This window comes from Leiobunum rupestre, chromosome 2, assembly GCF_980474605.1.
Source record: "Leiobunum rupestre chromosome 2, qqLeiRupe1.1.hap1, whole genome shotgun sequence".
Taxonomy (NCBI): domain Eukaryota; kingdom Metazoa; phylum Arthropoda; class Arachnida; order Opiliones; family Sclerosomatidae; genus Leiobunum; species Leiobunum rupestre.
This window is the reverse complement of record NC_143385.1, coordinates 70,617,311-70,628,198: the sequence shown is the minus strand read 5'-3', so window position 1 is coordinate 70,628,198 and position 10,888 is coordinate 70,617,311. Positions and strand designations below refer to the sequence as shown.

At 36.3% G+C, this 10,888-nt stretch overlaps 1 protein-coding gene across 2 annotated transcripts; it reads left to right on the top strand.

Annotated features, from left to right (window-relative positions):
• The first annotated feature begins 521 nt into the window (after positions 1-521).
• Positions 522-8,057, top strand: LOC149958912 (uncharacterized). 2 transcript variants are annotated; one of them, XM_090165084.1, is made up of 11 exons: positions 522-774; positions 1,459-1,682; positions 2,735-2,863; positions 2,947-3,027; positions 3,094-3,177; positions 4,765-4,824; positions 4,890-4,925; positions 4,995-5,915; positions 6,959-7,173; positions 7,235-7,394; positions 7,685-8,057. In XM_090165084.1, the coding sequence occupies exons 2-11, from the start codon at positions 1,481-1,483 to the stop codon at positions 7,816-7,818; spliced, it is 2,022 nt and encodes a 673-aa protein (XP_090021210.1). In that variant the 5' UTR covers positions 522-774; positions 1,459-1,480; the 3' UTR covers positions 7,819-8,057. The 2 variants fall into 2 exon arrangements, with proteins under 2 accessions (XP_090021210.1, XP_090021211.1); XM_090165085.1 differs by lacking the exon at positions 4,890-4,925.
• The last annotated feature ends 2,831 nt before the right edge of the window (positions 8,058-10,888 follow it).

The following is a 10,888-nucleotide window of genomic DNA, read 5'->3' as shown; positions in this document are numbered from 1 at the left end:
ATTCAACTGGCAAAGGAATGCGAGTTGCTTGGACCTTTGGATAACTTTAGTGCTTTCGCTTTTGAAAATTATTTACAAGAACTGAAACAAAAACTGAGTAATTCAGGATATCCATTAAAGCAAATAATAAATAGTGTAATGGCACTCCGTAGCTTTGTCCATGGTCGCCATTTTGGTCGCGATTTTTTTTCTATAGGAGAAAGCATGCATGGGTGACGTGCCGTGACGTCACACTGCCATTACTCTATAGAATATTTGAAGAAAGGGCTCGCAACATGTTAGTTGGCCAAAATATCAAATAAATCAGCAAATAAATCACACATATGGACCTTTACTACCCGAGTGTACTAAGCCACACTGCCACAGTACAAAAACGGTGAATTTGAAAAATTTGCAATGTCCATAGACTAATTCACTAGAGTGCGTCGATGCTTGTTCTTTTTTATTTTTTCCCATGCGGGACCGTCCCTGTTGTTAATTGGTCCATGCAATATCCAACAGCAATAGAGATAACTGTGCTATTCTGTCTGATAGTTCTGTAATTATTGTAGATAACATTGCTACTATTTATACAGGGGATAGTGTTGTAAATTGTAATTGATAAATTACTTTACTGAACCGTGTGAGTCTTCAATGGTTGGTAAATACCAAGCCAGTCGGCTATCAAGCCACATTAAAATGTGGCCTATCAAGAATGTTTTTGGAAAGGCTCAGTAGAATCCAAATGACAATAACAATTCTTTCTTAATTGTAAAACTGGAACAATCCATCTAGGTATGTTAAGTTTTAATAAAGTAAATCATAATGCCTAGAATGAATTGACAATAACTGAGATGTAGACAGCAATATTTACTGCATTTAGCTATAAAGCTACCTAAAGGGGGACGTCACAATAATCACGTCGTAGTCAGTCTCTCCCTGCATTCGAAGAATATTGTTTGTAAATTACACGGGCAGATTAAACTGTCCCTTGCATATTATTCAGTACTGTTAATTCAGTCTTCGTTGGCTTGGTTTAATAAATTTGTAACTATTACTTAAACTAAGTTAGAGTTACAACTTTATTAAACCAAGTCAACATCTTGCTAATGCAAATACATATTTCATTCAAGTCTAATAGTCCTTGCTTGCTTCATTCGCATTGTTTAGTTCTAAACTGAAGTACTAGCTAGCTGCGTTGAATTGAATCTCGTAGCTAGGTTTTTCTTTAACTAATTGCCTGTATTGATTGATATTGAAGTTAGTTAAATATTTCCATTGTAATGTATTCAGCAATTATAAAATTTGTTAAAAGGAATTACAATTACTGATTATAAAGAAACTTTTTATTAAAAAAACAGTCGGTGCTGTTGGCATGTTTCTGAACTATTTGGTTTACGATACCAAAATAGTTCAAATTCCAAATTTCTGATTTTTTTTCAGTCTTGATTTCTACTAAAATATATTTCAATTTTACAGTTTGTAAAACTTGTTTGGAGAAATGTCGGCAATGCTTTTTTATGTTGTGGAATTCTCATCAAACCTAGGAATAGCTGTTGCTCCAACTGAGTGGGTTGACAGACATGGCACTGATAAGAAACTTTGCTCGTGGCCGCCAAAGCAAATTGGAAATTTAGTTACAAAAAGAATAAAAGCAAAGGATGAATGGGAAGTTTTTCCCGTTGAAGTTCTATTTTCATGTGGTACCGTATAAACCTTTATTTACAATTATCATGTTCCAAATTTTGTATTAAGGGGTTTTTTTAACCTGTTGAATTTAACTTTTTGGTAAAATGTAAATGTGGGTTTTAAGAGATTTCCAGTGGTTCCACACAGTTATTGAACATAATACTGCTTATTCAAAGCCGTTTGCCCTTAGTTTATAATTGGAATAACACCATGTATGTATTTAATCATTTGGTTTGCTTAAATTTGGAGTGGCAAACAGAAATATAACACTGAATTTGGACAACCTTCCCGTGGTACTTATTTTTGAGACCATAGTCAGCACTGAAGAACAGAAGAATAGCTGAGATTGCTACTTAAAAAACTAGCGTATTCCCCAATACTTTTGTAATAGCTAAAGTTACTAGTTAGGAAGTATATCATCCCTGTCCTTGTATCAGAATGAATCTTAGATCCATTGGGGAACAAGACAACCTCACCTCTCTTGTGTCTAACAAATGTTATTTTAGTTAAAACAACTTTGGGATTTTTTCCAGACTATATTTTAGTCAAAAATTTAAATATTTGACAGAACCAGTTTTTTTTAAATTTCACACCTAAAATTATCTCAAATGCCAAAATCATAAGTTATCGAAATTAATTAAATGATTTTTAATGTACGCATGAAAATCTCGATATTCTAAGTTAAAAATATTAAACTTAATTAATGGAGGCAGAGTTAATTTATTTCGTATAAAATTATCTTTTGGAAAAAGATGAAAACTAATTACTTTAGACGAAACGTATTACTTTTGCAGTACGGTATGCAACAAGTATTTCCTTTTAACCAGGTAACTTTTTTCGCATGTTAAGGCTTAGCAAAAAACCGATGTTACGTTCGAGAAAGTTTCCAGCTTTCTAATATTTCAAGAAGCACTATATAAATAATAACTTATGAGTCCTGGCTGTCGGAAATATTACTTCTTGGCAATTTTTGGGAAGATGTTTTATTTAAGCGCCTATTGAACAAATTGGAATGATAGTAAATTATTTTTTTTATAAAAGTTAAAAATTATCCATTGATTTCCAGAAACTCATCAGTTGGCAGTAAGAAAAATGAGAATCGCTACAAACGAAATAAATAGTACTGGCAGTGGAGGAGACGGCAATTCTTCAGAAGAAGAATCAATTAAGATGTCTGTGTATAAAGCTGTTTCTAGTAAGTAGTTTTTTATTAATAAATACTCACAATTGTAAGTTATTGAAACGAGCTCTAATCTTATATTTTATTTATTTTAAAAGTAGCTACATCTAAAAGCAGTTCAGTATTTTCCAAAAGCAGTAAGAAAAACAACGCATTTTGTTTTGCCACACCAACTTCTAGTTAGCTATGAACATTCTAATAACAATTTTTTTAACTTTTTTAATGCATATAAAATATTCTTACAGAATTTTCTAAGAGCAATGGAATTTCCAATAACCACATCAACAAACTGTTGGACATGTCAGAGCCATCAGCCTTAGAATTGGATGGTATTATTTTTTTTTGAATTGGCATAGGCATGATTTTATATATCGCCACCAATTTTTCAGTGTTCCCAAAAAGCAACTTTTTTAAAGAAAACTCTAGCCAGTGGTTAGTAATGGCTAATATGGCTATAATTGGCTAGAGGGGAGATAACTACTCCTTCTGCGTTGAGTTTGCAAGTTCTCTCCCCACTGGTTTAAGGGGGTTTTCCCCGAGTTCTTCGGTTTCCCCTTCCATTAAAACTTGTAGAGGTTAACGTTAATAGTTAGTGTAGGGAGCTGCTGGCTCACGTGGCATGAAGGGCTGGCCACCACCCTCCTACGCATTGTAACCCAGCCACCTGTTTAAAGGCATAATAAGTCGCTAGATGACTTGGGCCTAAGGTATTAGCCTAGCTGATTATATTGCATTTTAAATGTTAAAAATGACTAGTTTGATAGTATTCCTTAAATGTTTATTGGTTAAAAGTAATTCCTCATTAGTAAGTGTAACAACAATCAAAGAAACACTCTAGAATGAAGTAGCATAGCAGACGGAGGCAGTAGCAGACAATCCAAACTATTTAAAAATCAGTGAAAAATAGCCCAAACTATAGGCTTATCTATCATTTTATCGCCAAAATAGCACAAATTCTGGCCACTTTAGGTTGAATGTTTGTCAAAATAGCTCAATTGGGATAATGTTTGTTTTTCAGTAAAAATTATACTAGCTATTATTAGCCACTAGTTGCCACCAAAAAAAAACCATTTTTTTCCACCATTATTGGCCACTGGCTTTTTCCACCTCGGAACAGTGCAATTTTTATTAGCTCAGAGCAGAGATAGGCAAAAACCAAATTTCCGAGCTCGCGCTCTTCTCTTTCACAGTGAGTAGTTCGAGCCCACGCTCGCGCTCATCTCTTTTAGTACAAGAGGGCGAGCCCACCCTCGCGCTCATCTCTTTTAGTACAAGAGGGCGAGCCCACGCTCGCGCTCATCTCTTTTAGTACAAGAGGGCGAGCCCGCGCTCGCGCTCATCTCTTTTAGTACAAGAGGGTGAGCCCGCGCTCACACTTTTCTCTTTTAGTACAAGAGGGGTAGCCCGCGCTTGCGCTCTTTTAAGAGGAAGAGCTAGAGCTCGCGGTCTGCTCGTAAAGAGAAGCGCCCTCTCTCAGAGGCTGATAGATTCTGGGAAATTCACATTCAGAAAAAGCACCACGTGATATGATTCATGAAGAAAGGCGGGAATCAATTGTTTTAAATTTCGCTCTCTAAGGGTGGTGCTGAAGCTCGCGCTCGAGCTCTTCTCTTTTATCTCAGAAGCTGAAGCTCGTGTTCTTCTCTTTTTTTCAGAGGCTGATTTCACGCTCGTGCTCTTCTCTTTTATTCTTATCGGCTGAGCTTGTGCTCGCGCTCTTCTCTTTTTTCCCAAAGGATGGAGCTCACGCTCGCACTCTTCTCTTTTTCCCCGAAGAGTGGAGCTCGCGCTCGCGCACTTCTCTTTTCTCCGGAAGAATGGAGCTCGTGCTCGTGCTCTTCTCTTTTTTTCCCGAAGAGTGGAGCTCGCGCTCGCACTCTTCTCTTTGGTAATGACCTATTATTCTGTTATTGTAGAATCTTCGGATGACAATAGAGAAGCTAATGCTATACCAAAAAGAAATTCCATCACAAATGGTAAATTTTATATTCTATTTCCAAATTTATGAAATTTTTTTATTGAACAATTTACAATTTAAAAGGCCGATCTAATTTTGCTGGGGGTCAAAAACATAATGGTAGTGTCTCTAATAAATTTTCCTCAGTTTATGACTTGATAACCATCTTAACAAGGAAAGTAATTTTAGGTACTGCTCTTTCTGAAGTGCAAGCTGCTTTTGCCAGCGGGCGTTCCCCGAGAGAAGATGACGGGTGTTCTCAGAGACCAAACCGTAGCGCTTCCTCGAGATGTCTGCCTAGCCCTTCCCCAAGACGTCTGCCTAGCCGTTCCCCGAGACATGGCTGGAGCCGTTCCCCGAGACATCGCCGGAGCCGTTCCCCGAGACATGGCCGGAGCCGTTCCCCGAGACATGGCCGGAGCCGTTCCCCGAGACATGGCCGGAGCCGTTCCCCGAGACATGGCCGAAGCCGTTCCCCGAGACATGGCCGGAGCCGTTCCCCGAGACATGGCCGGAGCCGTTCCCCGAGACATAGCTGGAGCCGTAGACAAACCCCAAGACATAGCCGGAGCCGTAGCCAATCCCCGAGACATAGCTGGAGCCGTAGACAAACCCCAAGACATAGCCGGAGCCGTAGCCAATCCCCGAGACATAGCCGGAGTCGTAGCCAATCCCAGAGACATAATCGGAGCCGTAGTCAATCCCCGAGACATAGCCATTCCCCGAGACATAATGCATCTGTTTCTCGCTTTAATGATATGCATTCTTTTGGAAGGTCCCCTATGAGTGTTAATATTATTTCTCCAAGAAGAATTAATTCCGGAACATCTCAGAATGAAAAAACCAGCTTTATGATGAGGAGAAAAGACAGGTCCCCTCTAAGAACTAAATATCTTCTGAGAAAAAATTATTATGAAAAGTTTACTGAAACTACTAAAAGTAAATCTAACAATACAATCAATACTAGTACTACTCTTTCTACTAAAATTGCTGAGAGCCCATTAACAACTAATAGTGATTCAGTAACTGGTGGTCGATCTGGGGGTGGGGTTAATGCTTACAAAGATGACCATTCAATCGAGTCAAACAGAATTGTTACTATTAAAGAAGGTTAGTGTTCTATTTTTGTTATTAAATTATCTGTTCGTTGCAGTGTTCCGGGGTGGTAAATACCACCTGACATTTATTGTGGCAAATTGTGGCAAAAAGTGTCATGGCAAATAATGATTTTTAGTGACAAATTGACATATACTGGCAAATAATAGAAAAAGTAAAAATACTAATAAATACCATAAAAACATTTTAGGCTATTTTTGTAATTATAGTATGCGGGGTTGCCAATAATTGGGCTATTTTGTATATTTTTCGCATAAATATATAAAATGTTTGGCAGATGATTGAAACATTTAAAAAAAAATTAAACCTTTTAGTTTGTTCATTGCTAAAAGTTCTAGCAAATAGTGTTCTAAGAGTAAAAAAATTTTTTTTCCCCTATTTGTCATTAAATGCCATTATTTGTCACTATGCCATTATTTGTCACTATTTACCAGTGACATGGCCTATATTCGAAAAAAGTGACATTTTAGGAACACTGGTTCGTTGTGATGTATGAATGCTTGATTTCCAATTTAAGGGAAATATTGCGAATCTGGTATTTTGTTGCTTTTTGTGGTCAGTTTTAAGGGCATTTGAAGGAAGATAAAATTAAACGGTTCATTATTTCATAGATCTAGAACTACAATACTTGTTCTGGGTTTTCTAGGTAGGCGATTTTTGAATAACCATTTAGCTATATTTAAAAAAAAATCTCAAACATGACTGAAGGCTCAAAATGGCGATATTTGCCAATTTTATGGACAGTTTTGTGAACGGATGCTATAAAGTTTAATTTTTATAAATATAAAGTCGATATTTTAATCGCCTAATAAATCCCATTTCTATTTTATTTACCACACTATCGTAAACATTGATGTTTTCAAGGGGAAAATTATTATTTAACACAGTATAAGTCTGCATAGTTTAAAGCCAAACAAAAACAATTTTCTTTTCTAAAACGCTATTGCCATCTAGTGGCATTTTTCAGTACTAAATATTCACAATGTTTCGCTTGAACTTTTAAAACACCCTTTAGAATAATTCATTTTGAATTTTAGATACACTTCGTCACTTGTATCAAAATCTGGAATATTTGAAAGCTAACCAACGTGACATTATGACCATGCTGGAGATCTTAGTCAGTGAAAAAACTGTCACAACATTACCTACTTCAGATGTAGACTTAGTGTCTTATAACTTACCACTGACCAGTACTGAAAAGGTTGACGAGATTTGTAAAGAATTGGAGGATGAAGAAAAAAGAAAACCACTGGTAAGAACTTGGATACATTGGTTTAATATTTACTTTTAAAATTTATCATAAATCTTTTTAGCTTGGTGCTCTTAGCAAGATTGGTGGTGCTAATGTCCAGGATGCTGTAAAAAGGCTATTGAGAACTTTTTTAATAGACGAAGTAGCCGTGATGTATAGCTGGGAGGGTAAAAGAGCCAAAAAAAAGTTGTCTGATCTTCTAATTGCAAAAATTATTATTGGTTAGTATTTAATAAAAATTATAAAGAATGAATTCAGCCACCTAAGAATATGCTTCATCACATACTTTGCTCTTATTTTTTTTGTCTGTACAAATGCAAAACTGAAAACTGTAATTAAAAATCAAGTGGGCAAACTTTGGGTAAAAGTTATGTAAGATTAAGATTTATGATGTGTGCTATCCCACATTCTTTGCTATCTGAACTCATTCTTGAATTTATGAAATTCAATTTATAAAAATTAAAGTGGTAGAAGAAAATTTTATAAATTTTAATCTTCGTTAATTATTTAGATACTGTAAAAGCAATAAAAAAATTTGAAACCACAACTGCAGAAGTTGAGAAACATATAAAGTCTTGGCTTAGACATGCAGCTGAACGAATAAAGTCCAAAAAACGCACTGAAGACAATAATTTAGAAAACTAAATGTTTTTTTATTAAAAAAGATTAAAATTCTGTAGTTTTGTAAATAACTAATTTAGAAAACTAAATGCTATTCTTGATAAAAAAAGATAAAAATTCCGTAATTTTGTAGATAACTAATAATTTTGTTATTTGATGTTTTGTGCCAATTTTGTATTTAGACATTTTTAACAAGCTGCATTACTTTAAAAATCGAATCGTACACTCCAATATGTAAAAATAAACTAAAATAATTAAGCTACTGCTCATGTATGTACAAAATTACTCAATTCTTCGACTCATAAAAATTCCATTTTAGTAGAGTAGTTTTCAAGCTTTAAGGTTATAATTAACAATAAGTAATGGATGATAAACTATTTTTAATAAATAAAAGTTTTCTACCTGAATCGTGGGATATTTTCTACGCAAAGCGTTTTATATTTTAATGGACGTACATGTCTTGGGCACACAGCCTTCTTTGCCTGCTTTTTTGACCATAACATGTAGAGGTATTTTCACGCGCAAAATGAATTTTAAAAGCCGTCAATTGAGCTCGATTTAAATAAATATCTTTGTTAAAATTCCAAGTAAAACTAGAGATAATGTTTTTCATATGATAACGTTTTCTCATCATTTTAGAAGAGACGACACATTCGTAATTTTCAAAAACTTGTTTCGCGGGGAGCATATTTGATTGGATCTCTAGATTAATATTCCCAACCAAGGATCCTATATGTTAGATAGGATCCTTGTCCCAACTCAATGGTTTATACCGTTTCCCTCTATCGTTTTTCAAGGCCGTTCAGAGTGCGCCGCGCTTTTAACGTATGGCCAGAAGTAACAATTACGTATGACACTGATCGACTCAACGTAACAAATAAGTGTGATCATAAGTAACAAATAAGTATGAAACTGATCAAACTAGTCTTTGTCGTTGTAATGCGAAATATCAAATTAATAAGAAATATACCATCCCCTTTCCCCAAAAATAATTGCTGGTCGAATATTTTGGTGATTGGGTGATTCGGTTGTTTGTGTTTTACCCCAGGTAAGGGAAGGGCCCGTCCTGTTACCGGGAGATCTTTGTTTTTGTGGGATAGCGAGGAGATCACAGCGCCCCTTTGACCCCTTATTGATAGGCCGACGTGTCTAAGACCAGTTGTTTGATAGTCATTTATATTACTTATACATTATATATTATAAATTATTTACTGTGTTAAAATATGCCTACATGTATTATACATATTTTTACGTTTATATTTATTCTCAAAATTGAAGAGTTGGAAAATAATACGCGAGATAAATAACGCGAGTTTTTTTTAATAACGCGCGATCGGACGCGAGCTAAAAAAAAAGAAATAGTAACGGTTCGGATTTTGATTTGAAAAGGACTCCATTTTATGATCGGAGAAAAATAATTGATATTTCAACTAATTTTGGACGTTAAAGTCGTGTTTTGTTTAACCTTCGAGCTGTAAACGTGTTGACTTGAAGACAAGGACAGGAACAATCTATATTGGCCAATTCGTTATGCCCAACCATCCAGCGGCTACATTCAACATATTGTACGAGATACCATCGCCACCAACATAAATTCTGTGTTCCGCTGTTCCGAAACGTCAACAACGTCGCTCAGATTCTTCCACGGCTCCAACCGGACTCTGCCACTTCGATAAAGTTTCCGCAGCTCAACTGAACATTTCGGGATGAACTTTGTTAAGTAATGGTTGCAACCTAGATTTTACATTTCGTTAATGCCGCGAGCACTGGCCAGTTGCTTAGTTTGATAATATTTCATTTAGTTTAATTAGTGTTTAGGTAGTTTTAAGTTAGCTTAAATGTTTGGTTAGGATATTGAGTTTAAATTAAATCATTTAGTGTTTGGAAATCTAACAACTGGCTTGATACGTTTAATAACAAATTTCTCCTAGACACCAATTTAATACTGAGGACCCTCGCTAACCCCACCATATCACGTTACGCGAGTAGTCCCGGGCGTATTCAGTCATTATTATTAATTGTAGACGGGTACCTTAGGGGTTCGCTTAAGTCGATTGTCCCTAGGTTGAGATCTCCAACATTCGACACCCGCGCTACAATTTGGGGGCCCAGCCGGGATCTTTTATGTTTAATGGAAGAGTAATTTTGTTTCCTCTTATAATTTGGTAGTCAATTGTTAGTTGGTAGTTCTTATCAAAATCTCTCATTTCTCTCTGGTTGACAACGCAATGATATTTGTTGCTAATCCCTATACGTAATAGCTGTGTGAGTGTGTGGTTTTCTTTTTCATTATTTTAAATTTGTCGGCTATTCCAGAAAGTTAGCTAGATTTGATTTAGAGTCCCTAAACGATTATCTGCATTTCCATATTTTATTTGTAAGATATATATAGCTTTATGAGTAGTTATTACAGTCCCGCTTACCTTGAATATTGCAAACGACAAAGAGAAGCTCGTTACCAAAAGCAAAGCGCAAATAGAGACGCGTCGAATACTCCCGTATCCGCGAACCCCGCTAGCTTAATACATTGCACGATGAATACAAGAAGTGGTTCCGCCAATCAGGTCATCGCACCTATCCCAACGCTATCTCCAGCCGCCAGTAATGTTGCTACCTCGGGCATTGGTTATACCAACCCCCTGTCTCCGAGTAATGCTAGTGGTAGTGGAGTCAACGTCCCACCGGACGTATTGACCAATATTTTAGTGCAATTGCAAGCTTTAGCACTATCTTCAGTTAGTAATCTAACTTTGCCCTTGGCACCAACCAGTGCATTTCAATCTCCCACGAACCAAAATCCGTCACCATTGGCATCAACGGTTGCAAATCAAAGTCAAGCAATTCCACCGGTTGGTGTGAATCAAATTGTCCCATCCTTGGCTAATCTCAGCATCAGTATGCCCTCTTTATCGTGACAATCGGTAACAACTAATTCGGGGAACCCGATGGTTACCTCCTCAGTGCAACACTCTGCTTTTAATGTTCAAAGTCAAATGCCAGCCGCACCAATGAGTTTGGCGCCATTTATTTTCTCAAACCCATTTAAAACTCCTACCTATTCCGGTAAACCTACGGACACAGGTCCGAAAGATTT